The sequence below is a fragment of the Bufo bufo genome, chromosome 1 (assembly GCF_905171765.1).
Source record: "Bufo bufo chromosome 1, aBufBuf1.1, whole genome shotgun sequence".
Lineage (NCBI taxonomy): Eukaryota > Metazoa > Chordata > Amphibia > Anura > Bufonidae > Bufo > Bufo bufo.
Window position 1 is genome coordinate 571,786,946 of NC_053389.1, and position 26,789 is coordinate 571,813,734.

Sequence of the window (26,789 nt, forward strand, 5' to 3'; positions counted from 1 at the left end):
TACCACACCACTGTCCTCCATCATCTCATGTGCCACACCACTGTCCTCCATCATCTCATGTGCCACACCACTGTCCTCTTTCATCTCATGTGCCACAACACTATCCTCCATCACCTCAAGTACCACGCTATTCTGATCCATCACCTCATGTACCACACCACTGTCCTCCATCACCTCATGTACCACACCCACTGTCCTCCATCACCTCATGTACCACACCCACTGTCCTCCAACAACTCATATGCCACACCACTATCCTCCATCATATCATGTGCCACAACACTGTCCTCCATCAACTGATGTGCCACACCACTATCTTCCATCACCTCATGGACAACACCACTGTCCTCCATCACCTCATGTATCACATCACTGTCCTCCATTACCTCATGTACCACTTTCTTACATTACCTCATGTACTACACCACTTTCTTACATTACCTCATGTACAACAGTACTGTTCTCCAACACCTCATGTGCCACACCACTGTCCTCCATCATCTCATGTACCACCCTATTGTCCTCCATCTCCTCATGAACCACACCACTATCCTCCCTCACCTCATGTACAACACCACTGTTCTCCATCACCTCATGTACCACACTATTGTCCTCCATCACCTCATGAACCACACCACTATCCTCCCTCACCTCAAGTACCACACCACTGTCCTCCATCACCTCATGTGCCACACCACTATCCTCCATTATATCATGTGCCACAACAGTGTCCTCCATCACCTGATGTACCACATCACTGTCCTCCATCACCTCAAGTACAACGCTATTCTCCTCCATTACCTCATGTACCACACCACTGTCCTGCATCACCTCATGTACCACACCACTGTCCTCCAACACCACATGTGCCACACCACTATCCTCCGTCATCTTATGTACCACACCACTGTCCTCCCTCACCTCATGTACCATACCACTGTCCTCCATCACCTCATGTACCATACCACTATCCATCACCTCATGTACCATACCACTGTCCTCCATCACCTCATGTACCACACCACTGTCCTCCCTCACCTCATCTACCACACCACTGACCTTTCCCTACTCCAGGAGCCACCCACTGTCTTCCCTGAAAGTATCAAGCCAATGTCCTCCCTCACATCATATACCATACTACAGTTATATTCCACCCACTGTCCTCTCTTACCCCATGTGCCACACTATCATTCGCCTTCACTTGATGTACCACACCGCTGTTTTCCTTCACGTTACATACCATATAAACCACTGTCCTTCCTCATTTCATGTACACTACCAATGCTTCCCCCTCCATGTACCACACAATGTCCTGTCTCACTTTATATACTTGACCAAACCACTGTCCTCCCTCACCTCATGTAAAACCCCGCTGCCCTCATATAATTCATGCACCACACCAATGTCCTCCTCACCCTGTGTACTGCCACACCACTGTCCTCCTTACCCAATTTACTACCACACCACTGTCCTCCTCCGTGTATCACATCACTGTCCTCCTAAGTATACCACACCACTGTCCTCCTATGTGTACTACCACACCACTGTCCTCCCTTTGTGTACTACCACACCACTGTCCTCCTACGTGTACTACCACACCACTGTCCTCCTACGTGTACTACCACACCACTGTCCTCCTACGTGTACTACCACACCACTGTCCTCCTCACCCCATGTATTACCACACCACTGTCCTCCTCCGTGTACTACCACACCACTGTCCTCCTCAGTGTACTACCACACCACTGTCCTCCTCCGTGTACTACCACACCACTGTCCTCCTCCGTGTACTACCACACCACTGTCCTCCTCCGTGTACTACCACACCACTGTCCTCCTCCGTGTACTACCACACCACTGTCCTCCTCCGTGTACTACCACACCACTGTCCTCCTCCGTGTACTACCACACCACTGTCCTCCTCCGTGTACCACCACACCACTGTCCTCCTCCGTGTACCACCACCACTGTCCCCCTATGTGTACCACACCACTGTCCTCCTCCTTGTACCACACACTTGTCCTCCTCCTTGTACCACACCACTGTCCCCCTATGTGTACCACACCACTGTCCTCCTCCGTGTACCACACTACTGTCCTCCTCCGTGTACCACCACACCTGTCCTCCTCCGTGTACCACACCACTGTCCTCCGTGTACCACACCACTGTCCCCCTATGTGTACCACACCACTGTCCTCCTCCTTGTACCACACACCTGTCCTCCTCCTTGTACCACACACCTGTCCTCCTCCTTGTACCACACCACTGTCCCCCTATGTGTACCACACCACTGTCCTCCGTGTACCACACCTGTCCTCCTCCTTGTACCACACACCTGTCCTCCTCCTTGTACAACACCACTGTCCTCCGTGTACCACACCTGTCCTCCTCCTTGTACCACACCACTGTCCTCCGTGTACCATACCTGTCCTCCTCCTTGTACCACACACCTGTACTCCTCCGTGTACCGTGTACCACACACCTGTCCTCCTCCTTGTACCACACCACAGTCCTCCGTGTACCACACCTGTCCTCCTCCTTGTACCACACCACTGTCCTCCGTGTACCACACCTGTCCTCCTCCTTGTACCACACACCTGTACTCCTCCGTGTACCGTGTACCACACACCTGTCCTCCTCCTTGTACAACACCACTGTCCTCCGTGTACCACACCTGTCCTCCTCCTTGTACCACACCACTGTCCTCCGTGTACCACACCTGTCCTCCTCCTTGTACCACACCACTGTACTCCTCCATGTACCACACACCTGTCCTCCTCCTTGTACCACACCACTGTCCTGCTCCTTGTACCACACCACTGTCCTCCGTGTACCACACACCTGTCCTCCTCCTTGTACCACACCACTGTCCTCCTCCTTGTACCACACCACTGTCCTCCGTGTACCACACCTGTCCTCCTTCTTGTACCACACCACTGTCCTCCTCCGTGTACCACACCACTGTCCTCCGTGTACCACACCTGTCCTCCTCCTTGTACCACACCACTGTCTTCCGTGTACCACACCTGTCCTCCTCCTTGTACCACACCACTGTCCTCCTTGTACCACACCACTGTCCTCCTCCTTGTACCACACCACTGTACTCCTCCATGTACCACACCTGTCCTCCTTGTACCACACCACTGTCCTCCTCCTTGTACCACACCACTGTACTCCTCCATGTACCACACCACTGTCCTCCATGTACCACACCTGTCCTCCTTGTACCACACACCTGTCCTCCTCCTTGTACCACACCACTGTCCTCCTCCTTGTACCACACCACTGTCCTCCGTGTACCACACCTGTCCTCCTCCTTGTACCACACCACTGTCCTCCGTGTACCACACCTGTCCTCCTCCTTGTACCACACCACTGTCCTCCGTGTACCACACCTGTCCTCCTCCTTGTACCACACCACTGTACTCCTCCATGTACCACACACCTGTCCTCCTCCTTGTACCACACCACTGTCCTGCTCCTTGTACCACACCACTGTCCTCCGTGTACCACACACCTGTCCTCCTCCTTGTACCACACCACTGTCCTCCTCCTTGTACCACACCACTGTCCTCCGTGTACCACACACCTGTCCTCCTCCTTGTACCACACCACTGTCCTCCTCCTTGTACCACACCACTGTCCTCCGTGTACCACACCTGTCCTCCTCCTTGTACCACACCACTGTCCTCCTCCTTGTACCACACCACTATCCTCCTCCTTGTACCACACCACTGTCCTCCTTGTACCACACCACTGTCCTCCTCCTTGTACCACACCACTGTACTCCTCCATGTACCACACCTGTCCTCCTTGTACCACACCACTGTCCTCCTCCTTGTACCACACCACTGTACTCCTCCATGTACCACACCACTGTCCTCCATGTACCACACCTGTCCTCCTTGTACCACACACCTGTCCTCCTCCTTGTACCACACCACTGTCCTCCTCCTTGTACCACACCACTGTCCTCCGTGTACCACAACTGTCCTCCTCCTTGTACCACACCACTGTACTCCTCCATGTACCACACCTGTCCTCCTTGTACCACACCACTGTCCTCCTCCTTGTACCACACCACTGTACTCCTCCATGTACCACACCACTGTCCTCCATGTACCACACCTGTCCTCCTTGTACCACACACCTGTCCTCCTCCTTGTACCACACCACTGTCCTCCGTGTACCACACCTGTCCTCCTCCTTGTACACCACTGTACTCCTCCATGTACCACACCTGTCCTCCTTGTACCACACCACTGTCCTCCTCCTTGTACCACACCACTGTACTCCTCCATGTACCACACCACTGTCCTCCATGTACCACACCTGTCCTCCTTGTACCACACACCTGTCCTCCTCCTTGTACCACACCACTGTCCTCCTCCTTGTACCACACCACTGTACTCCTCCATGTACCACACCTGTCCTCCTTGTACCACACCACTGTCCTCCTCCTTGTACCACACCACTGTACTCCTCCATGTACCACACCACTGTCCTCCATGTACCACACCTGTCCTCCTTGTACCACACACCTGTCCTCCTCCTTGTACCACACCACTGTCCTCCTCCTTGTACCACACCACTGTCCTCCGTGTACCACACCTGTCCTCCTCCTTGTACCACACCATTGTACTCCTCCATGTACCACACCTGTCCTCCTTGTACCACACCACTGTCCTCCTCCTTGTACCACACCACTGTACTCCTCCATGTACCACACCACTGTCCTCCATGTACCACACCTGTCCTCCTTGTACCACACACCTGTCCTCCTCCTTGTACCACACCACTGTCCTCCGTGTACCACACCTCTCCTCCTCCTTGTACCACACCACTGTACTCCTCCATGTACCACACCTGTCCTCCTTGTACCACACCACTGTCCTCCTCCTTGTACCACACCACTGTACTCCTCCATGTACCACACCACTGTCCTCCATGTACCACACCTGTCCTCCTTGTACCACACACCTGTCCTCCTCCTTGTACCACACCACTGTCCTCCTCCTTGTACCACACCACTGTCCTCCGTGTACCACACCTGTCCTCCTCCTTGTACCACACCACTGTACTCCTCCATGTACCACACCTGTCCTCCTTGTACCACACCACTGTCCTCCTCCTTGTACCACACCACTGTACTCCTCCATGTACCACACCACTGTCCTCCATGTACCACACCTGTCCTCCTTGTACCACACACCTGTCCTCCTCCTTGTACCACACCACTGTCCTCCGTGTACCACACCTCTCCTCCTCCTTGTACCACACCACTGTACTCCTCCATGTACCACACCTGTCCTCCTTGTACCACACCACTGTCCTCCTCCTTGTACCACACCACTGTCCTCCTCCATGTACCACACCACTGTCCTCCTCCTTGTACCACACCACTGTACTCCTCCATGTACCACACCACTGTCCTCCATGTACCACACCTGTCCTCCTTGTACCACACACCTGTCCTCATCCTTGTACCACACCACTGTACTCCTCCATGTACCACACCACTGTCCTCCATGTACCACACCTGTCCTCCTTGTACCACACACCTGTCCTCCTCCTTGTACCACACCACTGTCCTCCGTGTACCACACCTGTCCTCCTCCTTGTACCACACCACTGTACTCCTCCATGTACCACACCTGTCCTCCTTGTACCACACCACTGTCCTCCTCCTTGTACCACACCACTGTACTCCTCCATGTACCACACCACTGTCCTCCATGTACCACACCTGTCCTCCTTGTACCACACACCTGTCCTCCTCCTTGTACCACACCACTGTCCTCCTCCTTGTACCACACCACTGTCCTCCTCCTTGTACCACACCACTGTACTCCTCCATGTACCACACCTGTCCTCCTTGTACCACACCACTGTCCTCCTCCTTGTACCACACCACTGTACTCCTCCATGTACCACACCACTGTCCTCCATGTACCACACCTGTCCTCCTTGTACCACACACCTGTCCTCCTCCTTGTACCACACCACTGTACTCCTCCATGTACCACACCACTGTCCTCCATGTACCACACCTGTCCTCCTTGTACCACACACCTGTCCTCCTCCTTGTACCACACCACTGTCCTCCGTGTACCACACCTGTCCTCCTCCTTGTACCACACCACTGTACTCCTCCATGTACCACACCTGTCCTCCTTGTACCACACCACTGTCCTCCTCCTTGTACCACACCACTGTACTCCTCCATGTACCACACCACTGTCCTCCATGTACCACACCTGTCCTCCTTGTACCACACACCTGTCCTCCTCCTTGTACCACACCACTGTCCTCCTCCTTGTACCACACCACTGTCCTCCTCCTTGTACCACACCACTGTACTCCTCCATGTACCACACCTGTCCTCCTTGTACCACACCACTGTCCTCCTCCTTGTACCACACCACTGTACTCCTCCATGTACCACACCACTGTCCTCCATGTACCACACCTGTCCTCCTTGTACCACACACCTGTCCTCCTCCTTGTACCACACCACTGTCCTCCTCCTTGTACCACACCACTGTCCTCCGTGTACCACACCTGTCCTCCTCCTTGTACCACACCACTGTACTCCTCCATGTACCACACCTGTCCTCCTTGTACCACACCACTGTCCTCCTCCTTGTACCACACCACTGTACTCCTCCATGTACCACACCACTGTCCTCCATGTACCACACCTGTCCTCCTTGTACCACACCTGTCCTCCTTGTACCACACACCTGTCCTCCTCCTTGTACCACACCACTGTCCTCCGTGTACCACACCTCTCCTCCTCCTTGTACCACACCACTGTACTCCTCCATGTACCACACCTGTCCTCCTTGTACCACACCACTGTCCTCCTCCTTGTACCACACCACTGTACTCCTCCATGTACCACACCACTGTCCTCCATGTACCACACCTGTCCTCCTTGTACCACACACCTGTCCTCCTCCTTGTACCACACCACTGTCCTCCTCCTTGTACCACACCACTGTCCTCCGTGTACCACACCTGTCCTCCTCCTTGTACCACACCACTGTACTCCTCCATGTACCACACCTGTCCTCCTTGTACCACACCACTGTCCTCCTCCTTGTACCACACCACTGTACTCCTCCATGTACCACACCACTGTCCTCCATGTACCACACCTGTCCTCCTTGTACCACACACCTGTCCTCCTCCTTGTACCACACCACTGTCCTCCGTGTACCACACCTCTCCTCCTCCTTGTACCACACCACTGTACTCCTCCATGTACCACACCTGTCCTCCTTGTACCACACCACTGTCCTCCTCCTTGTACCACACCACTGTCCTCCTCCATGTACCACACCACTGTCCTCCTCCTTGTACCACACCACTGTACTCCTCCATGTACCACACCACTGTCCTCCATGTACCACACCTGTCCTCCTTGTACCACACACCTGTCCTCCTCCTTGTACCACACCACTGTACTCCTCCATGTACCACACCACTGTCCTCCATGTACCACACCTGTCCTCCTTGTACCACACACCTGTCCTCCTCCTTGTACCACACCACTGTCCTCCGTGTACCACACCTGTCCTCCTCCTTGTACCACACCACTGTACTCCTCCATGTACCACACCTGTCCTCCTTGTACCACACCACTGTCCTCCTCCTTGTACCACACCACTGTACTCCTCCATGTACCACACCACTGTCCTCCATGTACCACACCTGTCCTCCTTGTACCACACACCTGTCCTCCTCCTTGTACCACACCACTGTCCTCCTCCTTGTACCACACCACTGTCCTCCTCCTTGTACCACACCACTGTCCTCCTCCTTGTACCACACCTGTCCTCCTTGTACCACACCACTGTCCTCCTCCTTGTACCACACCACTGTACTCCTCCATGTACCACACCACTGTCCTCCATGTACCACACCTGTCCTCCTTGTACCACACACCTGTCCTCCTCCTTGTACCACACCACTGTCCTCCTCCTTGTACCACACCACTGTCCTCCGTGTACCACACCTGTCCTCCTCCTTGTACCACACCACTGTACTCCTCCATGTACCACACCTGTCCTCCTTGTACCACACCACTGTCCTCCTCCTTGTACCACACCACTGTACTCCTCCATGTACCACACCACTGTCCTCCATGTACCACACCTGTCCTCCTTGTACCACACACCTGTCCTCCTCCTTGTACCACACCACTGTCCTCCGTGTACCACACCTCTCCTCCTCCTTGTACCACACCACTGTACTTCTCCATGTACCACACCTGTCCTCCTTGTACCACACCACTGTCCTCCTCCTTGTACCACACCACTGTCCTCCTCCTTGTACCACACCACTGTCCTCCTCCTTGTACCACACCACTGTACTCCTCCATGTACCACACCACTGTCCTCCATGTACCACACCTGTCCTCCTTGTACCACACACCTGTCCTCCTCCTTGTACCACACCACTGTACTCCTCCATGTACCACACCACTGTCCTCCATGTACCACACCTGTCCTCCTTGTACCACACACCTGTCCTCCTCCTTGTACCACACCACTGTCCTCCGTGTACCACACCTGTCCTCCTCCTTGTACCACACCACTGTACTCCTCCATGTACCACACCTGTCCTCCTTGTACCACACCACTGTCCTCCTCCTTGTACCACACCACTGTACTCCTCCATGTACCACACCACTGTCCTCCATGTACCACACCTGTCCTCCTTGTACCACACACCTGTCCTCCTCCTTGTACCACACCACTGTCCTCCTCCTTGTACCACACCACTGTACTCCTCCATGTACCACACCTGTCCTCCTTGTACCACACCACTGTCCTCCTCCTTGTACCACACCACTGTACTCCTCCATGTACCACACCACTGTCCTCCATGTACCACACCTGTCCTCCTTGTACCACACACCTGTCCTCCTCCTTGTACCACACCACTGTACTCCTCCATGTACCACACCACTGTCCTCCATGTACCACACCTGTCCTCCTTGTACCACACACCTGTCCTCCTCCTTGTACCACACCACTGTCCTCCGTGTACCACACCTGTCCTCCTCCTTGTACCACACCACTGTACTCCTCCATGTACCACACCTGTCCTCCTTGTACCACACCACTGTCCTCCTCCTTGTACCACACCACTGTACTCCTCCATGTACCACACCTGTCCTCCTTGTACCACACACCTGTCCTCCTTGTACCACACACCTGTCCTCCTCCTTGTACCACACCACTGTCCTCCTCCTTGTACCACACCACTGTCCTCCTCCTTGTACCACACCACTGTACTCCTCCATGTACCACACCTGTCCTCCTTGTACCACACCACTGTCCTCCTCCTTGTACCACACCACTGTACTCCTCCATGTACCACACCACTGTCCTCCATGTACCACACCTGTCCTCCTTGTACCACACACCTGTCCTCCTCCTTGTACCACACCACTGTCCTCCTCCTTGTACCACACCACTGTCCTCCGTGTACCACACCTGTCCTCCTCCTTGTACCACACCACTGTACTCCTCCATGTACCACACCTGTCCTCCTTGTACCACACCACTGTCCTCCTCCTTGTACCACACCACTGTACTCCTCCATGTACCACACCACTGTCCTCCATGTACCACACCTGTCCTCCTTGTACCACACACCTGTCCTCCTCCTTGTACCACACCACTGTCCTCCGTGTACCACAACTCTCCTCCTCCTTGTACCACACCACTGTACTCCTCCATGTACCACACCTGTCCTCCTTGTACCACACCACTGTCCTCCTCCTTGTACCACACCACTGTCCTCCTCCATGTACCACACCACTGTCCTCCTCCTTGTACCACACCACTGTACTCCTCCATGTACCACACCACTGTCCTCCATGTACCACACCTGTCCTCCTTGTACCACACACCTGTCCTCCTCCTTGTACCACACCACTGTACTCCTCCATGTACCACACCACTGTCCTCCATGTACCACACCTGTCCTCCTCCTTGTACCACACACCTGTCCTCCTCCTTGTACCACACCACTGTCCTCCTCCTTGTACCACACCACTGTCCTCCGTGTACCACACCTGTCCTCCTCCATGTACCACACACCTGTCCTCCTCCTTGTACCACACCACTGTTCCTCGCCACTCACACAATGTACCAGACATTTGTGTACTTACGAGCCAAGAACCTCCTTGAATTGAAAAATCTTCTTGATGTCCTCCACCTGCTTTTTCCAGGACGTGCTGTTATCTCCATTCTCCCGAGCCATGTCAACAAGTCAGACTTCGGATGTCACCCACAAAGCAAGAGTTCACCTCTCGATGCCCCGTCCTCTTCTCAATTCCTCTTTCACTAAACACTTCCTGCTTGTTTAAGCCCCAAATAAGTAGCGTCAAGCGGTCTTAGGAAATGACCGGACGGTTATCCTCGGCGCTGAGCAGCCTCTCCAGCCTGGCACACGTCCTGCACCGACTGAACAGCAGGTATCCCCTGTCACACAGAGCTCCCTCTCCACAGACAGCAGTGCATGGCAGTGTTATCACACACGAGCAGGGGGTGGTGCTGCCAGGCTGGGCTCCCCCTACAGCTACTGTGCTACCAGGGGAGGATTAGCGCATGTTGTTATGGGGACAGCACCCTGTGGCCGGGGGTGAGCTCCTGCTCAGCCTGACCGCACTAACTCAATAATGACTTCAGAGATAATTCGCATTGCACCAAAACCCCATGCGCGTCAATGAGGCTCCTTTCCTGGGCAGCGAGCACAAAGCAGACGAGCAGCGCTCCAGCAGCACTTCTGGAAGCGCGCCACCTGCTGGCAGCTACAGGCTCTGCATCGCCAATAAGGCTGACACACCTTTCACTTTGAAAGTTATATGAAATTATCAACGGTTGTGTCTGCAAACAGCAAAGCACTGATAGCCTATTATTAGGATAGGAAAGTAATGTTGGGTGGTGGTCTTAGAAGAATTAGAGAGCCAAAGCCCCTTTATGGTTTAGGGTGAATTCTCACTGGGGCAGATTTACTATTGAAAATGCCCCAGTTTTTTGGTGCAATTTATGCTTTGCACGACATTTATCAACTGTTTTATACTTCTAACTTTTTTACTCCTGGTCCATCAAGGGGACATTGCTTCAGTTAGGCTACTTTCACACTTGCGGCAGAGAGATCTGGCAAGCAGTTCCGTCGCCAGAACTGCCTGCTGGATCCGGCAAAACGTATGCCAACTGATGGCATTAGTAAGACTGATCAGGATCAGTTTAAAAAATGCCTGATCAGTCAAAAAAATGCATTGAAATGCCGGATCCGTCTTTCCGGTGTCATCAACAGATCCGGAATTTACTTTTTTCGCCCGGAAGGACGAATCCGGCATTGCGGTATTATGGAAAAAAATGCCGGATCCGGCATAAAGGCAAGTGTTCCGGATTTTGGGCTGGAGATAAAACCGTAGCATGCTGTGGTATTATCTCCGTCCTGAACAGTCAAAAAGACTGAACTGAAGACTTCCTGATGCATCCTGAACGGATTGCTCTACATTCAGAATGCATGGGGATAAAACTGATCAGTTCTTTTCCGGTATAGAGCCCCTAGGACGGAACTCAATACCGGAAAAGAAAACCGCTAGTGTGAAAGTACCCTTAGAGGGGACATGACTTGACCACAACTCCATGTGGCAAAAAATGTGGCAAAATTTTGCTGCATTTTTGGAGTAAAGCTACACCAACTTATAGATGCTGTAAACTTAGACTATACAATTCCAAAGATGCACCAAAATAATTCAACTCACCTTAATCCACTTGTTCGCGCAGCCGGCATCTCTTCTGTCTTCTTTTGTGAGGAATAGGACCTTTGATGACGTCACTACGCTCATCACATGGTGATGGATCATGTGACGGACCATGTGATGAACGTAGTGACGTCATCAAAGGTCCTATTCCTCACAAAAGAAGACAGAAGAGATGCCGGGCTGCGCGAACGAGTGGATTAAGGTGAGTTTAATTCTTTTTTATTTTTTTTTAACCCCTCCAGCCCTATTGTACTATGCATTCTGTATTCAGAATGCTATTATTTTCCCTTATAACCATGTTATAAGGGAAAATAATAATGATCGGGTCCCCCCCGATCGTCACCTAGCAACCGTGCGTGAAAATAGCACCGTATCCGCACTTGCTTGCGGATGCTTGCGATTTTCACGCAACCCCATTCATTTCTATGGGGCCTGCGTTACGTGAAAAACGCACAAAGAGGAGCATGCTGCAAGTGTAAGTGCATGCTGCAAGTGATGCGTGAAAATCACCGCTCATGTGAACAGCCCCATAGAAATGAATGGGTCCGGATTCAGTGCGGGTGCAATGCGTTTACCTCACGCATTGCACCCGCGCGGAAATCTTGCCCGTGTGAAAGGGGCCTAAATGTGCCGCTGATAACTCGATGAACTAGCAAAACGCACGATCATTAGGTGATCCTGCTGTTTATTAACTGCAAAACCAGTGGCATTGTGTATTTGGCAACATGCTAATGTGGGATGCAATATGTGGGAAAAACGATCCGAGAATTTCGGAGACGGATCGGTGAACACCTAAATGATATCCGGAATGGTGCAGATACCCCAATTGCACGGCATGTTGCTGTTGTCCATAGCAATGAAGCATATCCAATCCACTTTCAGGGGATTGAGGCAGTAAGAAGATCTGTGAGAGGGGGTGAATTTGATAAAAAAGTATTGCAAAAAGAGGCACAATGGACCTTCAGGTTACGGACAGTGCGCCCTGAAGGGTTAAATGAATACATCTCTTTTGCCTGCTTTATATATAGTTCTATTGGATTTGATATGACAACATGGGACCACTGTAATTCAGTATGGATCCTATGTAATCTCCGATATTTCATCACCCCCTACACAATATACCAGTCTGATGTACATCAATCAGTCTTATCAGTGGTTGCTCTGGATTCAATGCCGGTTCCTTGATATCCCTATTGTTTAATATGGGATTATAATATGGAACCAGTATATACTTAGGGCTCATAAAAAAGCGTCCTAACTCTACGTAGTATCTGTTAGATTAATTAGTCCGCTCTCAATATATACGTATGTACCTGCTTATGGTCTATGAACTGCCAAATTATTCCTATGTGAATTACAGTGTGTTGACACTGGTGGTGGATCGTCCCTGGAGTGGGCAGCAGTGAGGGGGGCGGTGGTTTACTGAGGTAACCGCATTTCTAGCCCCACCATTTGCTGCCTCGGGGATTGTGTCCGCCCTGTGTGGGAGTGGCTTCCGCCCTTTGCGGGAGTGGCTTCCACCCTTTGTGGGAGTGGCTTCCGACCTTTGTGGGAGTGGCTTCTGCCCTTTGTAGGAGTGGCTTCCACCCTTTGTGAGAGTGGCTTCCGCCCTTTGTGGGAATGGCTTAGATGATTTAATCAGCTATTTCAAAGGGCAGACACCAGAAGCTAATATGTCAGTGAAAATGCCAATGGCAAGCATTTAATCCCTCAGATGCTGTCAGGGGTGCACCACCAATGAGGCCAGGTGAGGCAGCACCAGGTAGGGGCAGGAGGGGGGGGGGGGGGGCAGCCAAAGTGCCATGGGCTGAAAAGAAGGGGTTAGGTTAAGAAATTGGCATTGGGGAGGGGGGGTGCTGTTTCAGTTTTCGCCTCAGGCAGCAAAAAGGCTAGGTCCTGTAACGGCTCCTCTATGTGGCAATCAGGTGATGCGTTCATTGCCTGTGAAAGGCCAAGACCTGCTGAGGGTCCGTTGCCTTTTACAGGCATATTCCAATGTAGACTTGCAGGTGGCAGCATTACATTACAATATACTGAGTCTTCTATTTGTCAATGGATTTACTTCCATTGATATACAGAAGTAGTAATCTATCATGCCCTAGGAAGGGCCTAAAAGAATGAAGAAAAAAAAAGTGAAATTATACTTTAAAAAGTATGAAAAAAAAAAATATATATATATATATATATACAGTATATGAAAATTAAAATCTTCCCCTTTCCCCAGAATAAAAATAAAAATAAATAAACTGAAAATGATAAACATCATAGCGATCACCACTTGCAAAAATGCCTGTACTATTAAAATATAAAAATATTTATCCCATAGAGCGAACAGCGTAACAGTTTTCTCAAAATGGCCAATTTGCCCTTTTGGCGTCACTTCACCTCCCAAAAAAATGAGCCCTCACACAGCTCTGTAGACATAACTATAAAAAGGTATGTGGGTCAAAATAGGGCAATGAAAAGAAAAAAAAATGAATATTTCCAAAGTCTATTTTTTTAAAGTATTAAAATGCAAGAAAAACTATATAAATGTGGTATCACCATAATCATACTGACCTGGAGAATGAAGGTCATTGGTCAGTTTTACCGCATAGGGAACACTGTAGAAACAAAACCCATAAAACTGTGGCAGAATTGTGGGGGGTTTCTTTTCAATTTCACCAATATGGAATTTTTCTCCAGCTTTCCACTACATTGTATGTACCCCTCTGTGAAGGCAAAATCGCTGGGGGTAGAAGGGGTTAAGTAAAGAAAGTATACCATGCAGTATACAATTTTTGGGATGTCTCTGTAGCATGCTGAGCAGTTTTATGTATGTATATAAACTGTATGTTAATCGTTGAATTCAGATGTTTCATTCAGTCCCATTACCACAGGTGTATAAAATCCAGCACCTAGCCATTCAGTCTACCTTTACAAACATTTCTGAAAGAATTCCAAAGAGTCCACTGAATTCAGGGTGGTCCTGTAATAGGTTGCCACCATTGTAACAGATCAGTTTGTGAAATGTCTTCCTTTCTAGTTATACCACAATCAACTATAAAGTGGAAGCATCTATGAACCACGACAACTTAACCACAAAGTGGCAGACCATGTAAAGTTATAGAGCAAAGTCGACAAATGTAGAGGTGCGTAGTGCATAAAAGTCTCCAATACTCTGCTGACTCAGCAACTGCAGAGTTCCAAACCTGCTCTGGCATTAACATTAGCCCAAAAATTGTGCATCAGAAGCATCATGGCATGGGTTTCCATGGCTGAGCAGGTGCATTCAAGCCTTACATCACCAAGCACAATACTATGCATCAGATAGAGTGGTGTAATGCACACTTCCACTAGACTCTAGAGCAGTGAAACGTGTTCTCTGGAGTGATTAATCACCAGGAAATTATAGACCAGTAAGCTTAACATCCATAGTGGGGAAAATGTTTGAGGGCCTTCTACGGGACTACATGCAGGGTTATGTAACTGTCAATAATATAATAAGTGATAGCCTACATGGTTTTACTAAGAACAGAAGCTGTCAAACTAACCTGATTTGTTTTTATAAGGAGGTGAGTAGAAGCCTGGACAGAGGGAAGGCTGTCCATATTGTGTTTTTGGACTTTGCAAAGGCGTTTGATACTGTCCCACACAGACTAATGGGTAACTTGAGGTCTATTGGTTTAGGAAATATAATTTGTAATTGGATTGAAAATTGGCTTCAAGATCGTATCCAAAGAGTTGTGGTCAATGATTCCTACTCTAAATGGTCCACGGTTATAAGTGGTGTACCCCAAGGTTCTGTGCTGGGTCCGCTATTATTTAACTTATTCATTAATAACATAGAGGATGGGATTATTAGTGCTATTTTTGCAGATGACACCAAACTTTGTAATACAGTCCAGTCTATGGATGATGTTAATAAGTTACAAGCTGACTCGGACAAACTTACTGTTTGGTCCTCCACTTGGCAAATGAGGTTCAATACAGATAAATGTAAAGTTATGCACTTGGGGGCTAATAATCTGCATGCAGCATATGTTCTAGGGGGAGTAAAACTGAGAGAGTCACTTGTTGAGAAGGATCTGGGTGTTTTAGTAGATCATAGACTAAATAACAGCATGCAATGCCAATCAGCTGCCTCTAAGGCCAACATAATTTTGTCTTGTATTAAAAAAGGTATGGACTCGCGGGACAGGGATGTAATATTGCCACTATACAAAGCGCTGGTGCGGCTTCAATTAGAATACACAGTTCAGTTCTGGGCACCAGTCCATAAAAAGGATGCCCTGGAGTTAGAAAAAGTACAGAGGAGAGCAACTAAACTCAAAAAATTTGGAAGATCTTAGTTATGAACAAAGATTAAATTAACTGAATTTGTTTAGCCTTGAAAAAAGATGTCTAAGGGGGGAAATTATTAACCTGTACAAATATATAAACGGACCATACAAAAAAATCAAGGGAAGATATTCTGTGTTAAACCCCCTCCAAAAACAAGGGGCCACTCCCTACGACTGGAGAAAAAAAATATTCAGTCACAGATCTTATCAATAAGATCTGTGAATCTCTGGAATAGCCTGCCGCAGGAGCTGTTCACAGCAAATACAGTAGATGGCTTCAAAAAAGGTTTAGATTCCTTTTTATTTCAAAATAACATTAAAGGCTTATTCAGAGGGCCATATGCTGTCCGCAAAAATGCGGATCCGTTTTTTTGCGGACAGTTCAGCATGTCCGGAAAAAAAACGGATTGCATTCTGTTTTTTTGCTGATCCATAGACTTCAATAGAGCCATGTCCTGATTTTCACTGACAAGTATAGGACATGTTTCATTTTTTTGCTGAGCCGTGCAATGGAAGAAAAGGGCCCCATAGAAGTAAATGGGACAGCATCTAATCCGCAAAAAAAGATCCGCATTTTTGCAGACAGCATACGGCCGTCTGAATGAGCCCTAAGGCTTATGACAATGTATAGAAATCTTGTTCTGCACACCCTTTCCCTTGGCCCAACCCCTTTTTAAAAGGAAGATGGACATTGATCCAGGGATCGATATAGCAGGATTACAGGTTGGACTTTTTTCCAACCTTAACAACTATGTATACTATGTATGTAACTTCTCTGTCTGATGGATAAGTCAGGGATTGGCAAATGCCAGGAAAACATCACCTGTGCAAACTTTAAAGTTTGGTAGAGGAGGCAAAATGTTAGGAGTTGTTTTTTAAGGGATGACCTAGAGCCCTTAGTACCTGTAGAAACATTTTTTGGAAGCACCTTTTCTGTTCTAGCATGACTGTGCTCCAGTGCACAAAGCAAGGTCAATAAAGGGATAGTTGGATGAGTTTGGTGTGGAAGAACATGACTGGCCCGTACAAAGCTCTGACCTCAACCCCACTAAACTTTTGGGATAAGGTAGATCAAAGTTTGTGAGGCAGAGCCTCTCATCCAACATTCAGGGTTCACAAATCCTGTTCTGGATGAATGGTCAAAAATCCCACAGACACACTCCAAAATCATGTAGTCTTCCCAGAAGAGTGATATGTGTTTTAGCTGCAAAGGATGGGCCAACGCCATATTAATGCCTATGGATTTAGAATTGGATGTCATAAATGCTTCTGTACATGTAATGTGCATGTGTCCCAATTCTCTCTCTCGCTCTCCCCCTCCCTCTCTCTCTATCTCTCTCCCCCTCTTATTCCTGGTCCCAAGTATGAATGTCTTCTCATTCCTGGTCTCCAGCATGGGCCATCTCTTATTTCTAGTCCCCAACATGGTTCCCCTTTCCATTCCCTTCCCCTCACTACTAACATTGAAACCTTAGTGACAGTCACTCTTCGGGCTTGCTTGTTCAGCAGTCATGTGGGCTGTTCAGTGTAGCGTGATATGGACCGCACAGTTCCCTGGCACCCTTTTATGATGCTCATGGGTGCTAGACAATACTTGTGCTATCTCTTCTGTAATGATGCACTGCAGTGCTGGCAGCTTCTCTACCCTTGTGTCCTTTGCAAGTCTTCTGCTCATGCTCATTCATTTTGGTGATGCAGTGCAGTGGCAATCCTCATCCAGACAATTCACAGCACATGTACATTTAATGTATTGTCTTTTCAAAGAGGTGTCCACTGAAATTTTTTATATAAAATGTAGTCTTTGGTTAGACAGGGTCTGCTTATAGAGGGGCAACTTCCATTGAACTAATAGGGAGGAAAATCAATTCCTACTTACAACTTAGGCTACTTTCACATTAGCATTTTCAATTCCGCTATTGAGATCCGTCATAGGATCTCAATAGAGGAAAAAAAACGCTTCAGTTTTGTCCCTATTCATTGTAAATGGGCACAAAACTGAACGAAATGCACCAAAATGCATTCCGTTCCATTTGGTTCCACTCCCATCGCGGACAAAATAACGCTGCAAGCAGCGTTTTTCTGTCCGCGATGTGGTGCGGAGCAAGACAGATCCGTCCTGACACACTATGTAAGTCAATGGAGACGGATCGATTTTCTCTGACACAATAGAAAACGGATTCGTCCCCCTTTGACTTTCGATGGTGTTCATGACGTCATGGCTATAGAAGACATAATACAACCGGGTCCGTTCATGACGGATGCATGCGGTTGTATTATGGTGAATAGGACAAGGGATTAAAAGATCCCAGGTGCTAGCCCCTACTTTTTATTTAATAGTTATTAAATAAAAATTAAAAAAAATAAAAACACATTGAAATATTAAGTATAAATCACCCCCTTTCCCAATTTTACATATAAAATATATAAACAATAAATAAATAAACATATTACATATCGCCACGTCCGAAAAGTCCAAACTATTAAAATATTAGAAAAATCTCCTATGTGGTGAACGCCGTAAAAGAAAAAAGAAAAACCGCGCGATTCGCCATTTTTTTTTAGTCACCTTGTCCTCCCAAAAAATTGTATTGGACTGTTCGATTATGGGCCGGACGTTCCATAAAATGCGAAATGCATGCAGCTTTTTTTTGCGTTTTTTTTTTTTTGGCGTGGTATCGAATGGTATCGAGTATCGCAATACTTTTTTATGGCATCTAAACCGAATCAAAATTTTGGTATCGAAACAACCCTATTCCAGAGGCAGATTGGCCATAGACCTTGCAGGGAAATTTCCTGGTGGGCCGATGCCCAGGGGGCCACCTGGGCCCTCCTCACAGCTGACCAGTGGAGGTTTTTGGGGACATATATTGTGCTGCTGGCAGTATTTTGTGATGGACTGTGGTATCTGGCTCTGTTGGGGTGGTATAATGTGCTGTAATATGGTATTGCTGGCCCTGCCTTCCATCAATTTGGACCCAACTGCAAAACAGGGCCACTTTTAGCATTTTTTCCAGGGCCACTTTAAGTTTCCAGTTGTAACACCCCAGAGTGGTGTTACCACTTCTGCACCTTGCTACTGTCTTTATTAGTCTAACCTCATGTCATCTTGTGTATTTATTCCAGGTCCTCCACAATGTGCATTCCTATTTTGTTATGCAACTGTTATGTTCACATGTAATGTGCCTGGTTCACCAGCAGGTGGCAGCAAACACAGCAGAGTTGTACTTAGGTAGAATGGAGCTTTCCATTCCATTCTAACCCTCCTCTGTGGAGAAGTGGGCTAGCCCTATTTCCTGCAGGAAGGGTGGGGACCAATTAGTTCTAGTCTAGTTTACCCCCTGCTAGGGGACAGGTGTGCAGGGGCACGTCTCTGCTGGACATGCCCTTGCCAGCAGAGCACATTAAGCTCTGCTGGCCATGGAGGCCAAAGCTTGAAGCCTCAGGAGCCAGGATGAAAGTTTCCTGGCATCACCTAGAGTCAGACTACAGAGAGAAAGTGCAGCATCAAGAAGAAAGCAAAGATTCTATTTAAGCCTGTCAGTACAGCAGAGTCAGAGAGAAACAGATATAGCAGAGTGGATTTTGCCTGCCAGTTTCATGCTAAAGCCTGCTGGGACCAAGACAAAGCTTGAAGACTGTTTCTGATGAACGTTTATTCAAGTAAAGCTGCTGTTCAACTACATACAAGGTCTGGGCTCAATCTTTCTTTCAAATCCCTTAATTATTCCCCCTGTTTATTGCTTCAGAGGCAAGGCCTGGGATCCAGCCGTGTCCCTGTTGGAGCACCGTGACACACATAGAGAGACATTTGTGCCGCACCACGCCACTCGGCAATTCCTACACCTGGAACGCTCGTTATATGGAGGGCCCTAGGGGGAGGCTGCCCGTTGCACAGTCCGCCCCTGATGTGCTCTGTGCTGTTTCAGTATCTCCCATAGAAGTGAATAGAGAAGCACTGGAAACTTTCTGTTTCTGTAAGTCCAGCCTTTAATACATTCTGAAATTATTTTCATTCCATATTTACAAAATGTGGCTCAGTGGGATTTCACTTGCGACATTAAGAGCAATTACCTGATAGAATGAAACTATCCTATTTATTTGTAAATTTTTTATTTGCTTTCAGTATTCATTCAATGCCAGATAATAATGGTTTTCTCTTTTGAACATTTTTGTAGCCAAAAGGGAGAGATTAACCCACAGTGAGGGAAATGTATGCTTGAAATATTTATGAGTCTCCTATTTTTATTGTATATTTTATCTTTTTTTGCCTAAAAACCACATGTAAGAATAATAATAATACTTTAAAATGTCAATTTAACCTCGCTGGGACTCAAACGTTGAACATGTTTCAGTTGTCATTTAGGTCCTGAGCCACGAAGTCAAGTACCCCATTATTACACAGTTATGAGAATGCAGTAATGTCTATGGCTGTGCTGTGTTTTTAGACTTGCATATGCCTACATGGAAGTTGAAATATTTCTATTTTGAGTCCTAGAGAACCCCTTGAAAAAAAATGAATACAGTAAACTTATGAACTCTGAATGTATGGGCATTAATTGTTGACACGGTCTGAAAATTGTGTTGGGGTAGTGAGTGCTCTGTCACAGCTGGTTTATTTGTTATTTTGTTTTGCATTGTATTTGCTGGTATCCATGTCTGTCCAGATATTTTGTTACCTCTAGGTTCCTGGTGTCATGTAACACAGAGGTCTATGTGGGCATGTTCATATGTATTGGAATGATTTTAGTGTGATACCAATATCCATTGTAGGTAATTATACCGGCCAGACATTACCTTTCTATTGTAGATGTCTCTCTCTATTTTAACCCCTTCCAGACCTGTGCCATATATATATATATATATATATATATATAGTGTGCCAGCAGGGAGTTCCAGACCAGCAGCGTACCTGTACGTCACGCAAATCAAGTAGGAGCAGAGGCTGCACTCTCTCGATCAGCAGCAGGGCCCAACTGTTGCTGACAGCCAAGCCCCTGCTGTATCCACTGGCATCAATAAAAACTCAGATGTTGGCCATTGACTCCTTAGATACCACCATCGATGCTGACCGTCGCATCTAAGGGCTTTAACAGAGGGCCCCTAGCTTTATCCCTGGGGGCCTAGCAGCTATGGAAGCCTATGAGGTCCAGCCTCCAGTCTGGGTCTCATAGGCAACTGTCAGTGTAATACTGACAGTTCCAATGCAGTACAATACAGCATGCTTTAAAGTACATTGGAAAAGGGATCAGACCCCCAAAAGTTGTAAAGAAAAAAGTGTTTTATAAAAATAAAAAAAGATTCTGGTAAAAAAAGCCCTTTCCCTTAATCAACCCATTTACAATTTAAAGAATTGACACATTACATAATGCTGTGTCTATAATGACTGGTTCTACATCAATATCACTTCATCTCAGATGAACACTATAAAAAATAAAAACCGTGCCACAATGCCTATCCCATCAGGTAAATTAAATTAAAAATAAATAAAAGCTGTGCCAGAACAGCCATTTTTGGTCACTTTGCTTAACAAAAAAAAACAATTTCAAGCTCTCAAAAAGTCGTATGTACTGCAAAATAGTACCAATGATAATGGCAACTCAATCCGCAATAAATAAAACCTTACAGCTCCATCAAGAGAAAAATAAAAATATATGGTTCTCAGGAAATGGCTGTATTGGTAACCCAGAGGCTGTACAATGGTAACATGGTGTTCATAGACCGATCCATCAAAAATCTGTTCTACAAAAGCCAAAAGTCATTGCTTTTGGCATGTGACAATCATTCAGTGGCACCTGATGTGCCGTTTGATTAATCAAAGGCCCATTTAGAAGACGTTCACATAATTATGTTTATTGCCATGCATGTGCTCATACCTGTCTTTGTGCAAACATAGACAGGAACTAATGAGTTCTCACACATGTCTGAAGAATTGCTAAAATACAGCCAAAATGATGTCAGAAAGCAAGTCTAAACAACATTTTAAAGCTTGTCTCCACCCGTAAATGCTTTTACACACACATTTTAGAAGCCCAATTATAAAACTTAATGATTTTAGGTTTGCATTCCTCATGATTTCACTGAGAGCTGCTCTGTGTATTAGTTCACTGGAAAATTTTATAAACTATACAAATTTTTACCACCTTCAACGTGGCTGGTTTATCGAAAAAAAACATAGACATGTTTTGTGTTTGAATGTCACATTAATTATCACTAGCATAATCAAAATCTGTTTTGTCACTGTTCTTTGTTGTTTGGTAGTCTTGATTAGACAGTTTTTATAGAATTTTTATGATACAGTACAAACAATGTGCAAAACACCTTCCTTCAACCTAACTGACAAGAGTGTCTACATACAATGGTAAGTATATCCCTTTCAGGTCTTTACATAAAAGACTAAAAAGAAAAATGTGACCTAAGCTTTGGATGGATTATATAGAAAACGTCTATCTATCTATCTTTATCTATCTACAGTATTAGTTGTGGAAAAATGCTGCAAAGAATGCAAAAACAAGTGTTATAAGCAAAAGATAAATCTAAATCAAATGCATATTTGGCGTGAACACCACTTGCCTTCGTAAAAACATCACTTCTTCTAAGCACACAGTTTTTGAAGGAACTCGGCAGGGAGGTTGTTCCAAGCATCTTGGAGAGCTAACCACAGATCTTCTGTGGATGTAGGCTTGCTCAAATCCTTCTGTCTCTTCATGTAATCCCAGACAGAGTCGATGATGTTGAGATCAGGGCTTTGTGGCGGCCATATTATCTCTTCCAGGACTCCTTGTTCTTCTTTACGCTGAAAATAGTTCTTAAAAGGAGTCTGTTGCCTACTTTACACATATTAAACTGTCATCATTGCCCTGTAGGTGATATAAACAGTTAACAGATCATATTTTTCATCTGTCTATCTGATTCTGAAAAAAAAGTTTGGTAAAATATGCTAATGACTTGCAAGTGTCCAGGGTCGTTGACCAATTACGTCACTGACTCCCTGAAAATCTGCGCCTGTTTGCTATACGGCCGGGCCCAGGCATACGCTGTACAATGAAAGTTTAATATGTGTAAAGTAGGTGACAGACTCCCTTTAATAACATTGTATGTTCATGGTCGTTGTCCTGCTGCAGAATAAATTTGGAGCCATCAGATATCTCTCTGATGGTATTGCACACATCATTTCAAGTTACATGCAGATTTTGTTGCAGAAAAATGTCCACAGTTGTGGATGCAATTTCTTAAAGTATTATCCACTTTACTGCTACTGCAAACACTGTGGATTTTCTGTATAGCAGAGGAAGAAATACGCAGCATAGACTCCACATGTGGACATACCCTAAGAAGTTAATTTATTTCCACTCAATTAATCTTCCACACACATTCCACTCAGGCTGCTTGCATATAAGTGCTCTTTGGTGAGTCTTCGTATCAATGTTTGGTGGTCTCAACTAGGAGTAGAACACAAATGCGGAAAAACTTTGTATATCTTCCATGTTCTGACCCATTTCTCATATATTACATATGTGGAATAATGACCAATACCACAGTGTGAAAGCATCCTACATCTCACCTCAACACATCCCACATATCGTAAACACAGAACTTGCTGGCCCCAAGTACCAAGTTCTATGCCAGTAGGTACCCAACATCTGTAAAGAGATGTATGAAAACACGCACAGTTCTCAACCAGTCAAAGGGTTAGCACAGTCTAAGGCACATGGACTCTTAACAGCATAGATTGAGAAAGCTCAAAAGGGACCTGTAACCATGAAGTGCAAAACAATCTGCAGACAGCACATTATAGAGCAGGAATAGTTGAGTGGATTCATATATATTTTTGTGGGAAAAGATTCAGCAAAACTAGTAACTTATACACTTAAACTATACTTTCTGAAGATCACACTCATGCACAAATGTTAGTGACTAACTGCTATCTCTATACACATTTAAACAGAGAATGCTATCAATCACTGATAAGATGGTCCCTGTGAAGTCAGAAAGAGCAGAGATTTAAATGTATTAATTACAAGTTTTATTGAATCTTTTCCCACAAAACTACCATAGTTTTCACTTTATAAGATGCACTTTTTCCCCCCAAAAGTGCACGATGACCTGACGCTGTGCGACGTCAGGTCATAGTACAGTGCGACGCTGGCAGAAGATAAGGGATCGGTGAATGCAGGAAGAGCACTTCGTCCAGAGCAAGAGAGGTAAGTTGTTTTATTTATTTTACTGTCTGATCTGAGATCTGATGAAGACTGGGGGTCTGATTGGAGAGTCTGATCTAAGGTCTGATAAAGATTGGGGGTCTGAAGGATTGGGGGGGGTGTCTGAACTGAGGTCTGATGAAGATTGGGCATCTGAGATCTGATGAAGACTGGGGGTCTGATTGGAGAGTCTGATCTAAGGTCTGATAAAGATTGGGGGTCTGAAGGATTGGGGGGGTGTCTGAACTGAGGTCTGATGAAGATTGGGCATCTGAGATCTGATGAAGACTGGGGGTCTGATTGGAGAGTCTGATCTAAGGTCTGATAAAGATTGGGGGTCTGATGGATTGGGGGGGTCTGAACTGAGGTCTGATGAAGATTGGGGGGACTGATTTGGGCATCTGATGAAGACTGGGGGGGGTGATTTGGGAGTCTGATGAAGACTGGGTGTCTGATTAAGGGTCTAATCAGAGGTCTGACGAAAAATATTTTTTGTTTCTTATTTTTCTCCTCTAAAACCTAGGTAAGTCTTATAGAGTGCAAAATACAGTATATATAAATCTGCTTAGCTCCTTCTGCACTGTAACATGCTGTCAGCAGACTGCACTGTATTTCAGGGTGACAGGTTCTCATTAAAGGAGTTGTCCCACCAAAAGAGCTTGGCCTATCCACAGGATAGAGGACAACTGATTCATGGAGGTCCAACCGCTGGGAACATCACCAAGCACAAGAATGCAGGCGAGTACAGGGCTTGGCTGTCTCTGACAGTCCCACATTGTTGAATGGAGAAGTAGAGTGCATGCATGACCAACGCCTATTTCATTTCCTAGGACACTGGCACCTCATTCTCGTGATCAGTGAGGTTCCTATTCTGTGATAAGTTCTTATGGTGCTGTTTACGGGTATCGCTACACGGCGATATTTGGTGCAACATGTTTTGTGCGCACAAGTATCACAGTTTCACAGTGTAGCGGAGCTGCCATAGTAATGAATAGGGTTGCAGGTTTACTACGACTATGACATGCAAATCGCAAAAAATCCAGCAGTGTTGGATTTTTTGTGGCTCACATGTTGCAGTCTTGGCAAACCTTTGAATCCCACTGCGACCACATTCATTCCTATGGCAGTCCTGCCACACTGCAATACTTGGGAGTTTGACACATGTTGCACCCAAAATCACTATGTAGCCAAAGGAATTGTCATAGTATTTTAAAAAAAATAGGAGCAGAAAATGTTTTACAATATTTAAAATAATGAAACAAAGAACATACCTCTTCAATCTTGTACAAATTCAATACAGAGGTTCTGATGGTCACCCCCATTTTACTACAGGCTTAGAGCGATGATGTGCTATACCAGCTCATGATTGGTGCTGCTGATCAGTAGCATTTGCAGTCACATGCCATACTTACTGGCATCACCAAGCTATGATGCCATAGGGCAGAGGTGTAGCTAAGCAATCTTTCTCTCTGGCAAAGATTACGTTTTGATTGCTCTTACAGAACTATCTGCTTGTGCAGCTTCTTATGGGTGCCCTTAAAGGGAACCTGTCACCATGAAAATGTAATGTAAGTTACAGGAACTAACTTATGGAGCAGGAGAAGCTGAGCAGATTAATATACAGTTTTGTGGGAAAAGATTCAATATAACCTGTATTTCATTCATTTAAATTCCCGCTCATTCTGGACTGTGAAGTCAAGCAGGAGGTCCTATCAGTGATTGACAGCCTTCTCTGTATACAGTCATAGAGGGAAGTTTTACTGACTCTTTTAACACAAAACTATATATCAATCTGCTCAGCTCCTCCTGCTCTATGACATGGTGTCTGCAGCTCAGACACCATGGTCAATGTGACAGGTTCCCGTTAACAGCACCCAGTACACAATTTCACTTGCATCCCAAGCCATGCTCCTGCATAGAAATATAATGGCTGCCAGTGGCAGTTAAAGACGTCTCATCTAAAAAACTAGGCACATGTTACATGGTTTTCATAACCGTTGACTGTAAAAAGGTTTAGTGTTGTAGTAAACATTTTAATTGAAAAAAGTCAAAGGTTTCCTTGAGCTATGCTACTAGAAGTAAATCTGAAGACAGGTCAACAAGGAAGTAACTTCATAGTTCAGCCCTGCTGGTCTTCTCTGTGCAGAGAGAATTGGGAAGCTGTGGTTTCCATGGTCAAAAAACTAATGTGACAAGATGAAGCAAGCCACAAGCTACATAGATATCAAGAAATTGTATTCTTTTATCATTCTTTTTAGTTATATACTTGAGTCTTTTATTTTACTAGTTTATAGACTGCAAACTTAACCGCTTTATTACCAGAGTGTTTATCCCCCTTCCTTACAAGGCCAGTTTTTCAGTTGTAGCTAGGGATGAGCGAATTGACTTCAGATGAAACATCCAAAGTTGATTCACATAAAACTTAGTTCCAATACTGTACAGAGCAGGAGCTCCGTACAGTATTAGAATGTATTG

At 46.5% G+C, this 26,789-nt stretch overlaps 1 protein-coding gene across 1 annotated transcript in view; it reads right to left on the minus strand.

The window, feature by feature from the left end:
* The window catches only part of CAMK1D (calcium/calmodulin dependent protein kinase ID), a 398,793-nt gene extending 388,018 nt beyond the window's left edge, over positions 1-10,775 (minus strand). Inside the window, exon 1 of the mRNA XM_040413206.1 lies at positions 10,187-10,775. Coding sequence (XP_040269140.1) covers positions 10,187-10,278 — 92 coding nt within the window. The 5' untranslated portion in view covers positions 10,279-10,775. The remainder of the gene's footprint in view (positions 1-10,186) is intronic.
* Between the last annotated feature and the right edge of the window lie 16,014 nt (positions 10,776-26,789).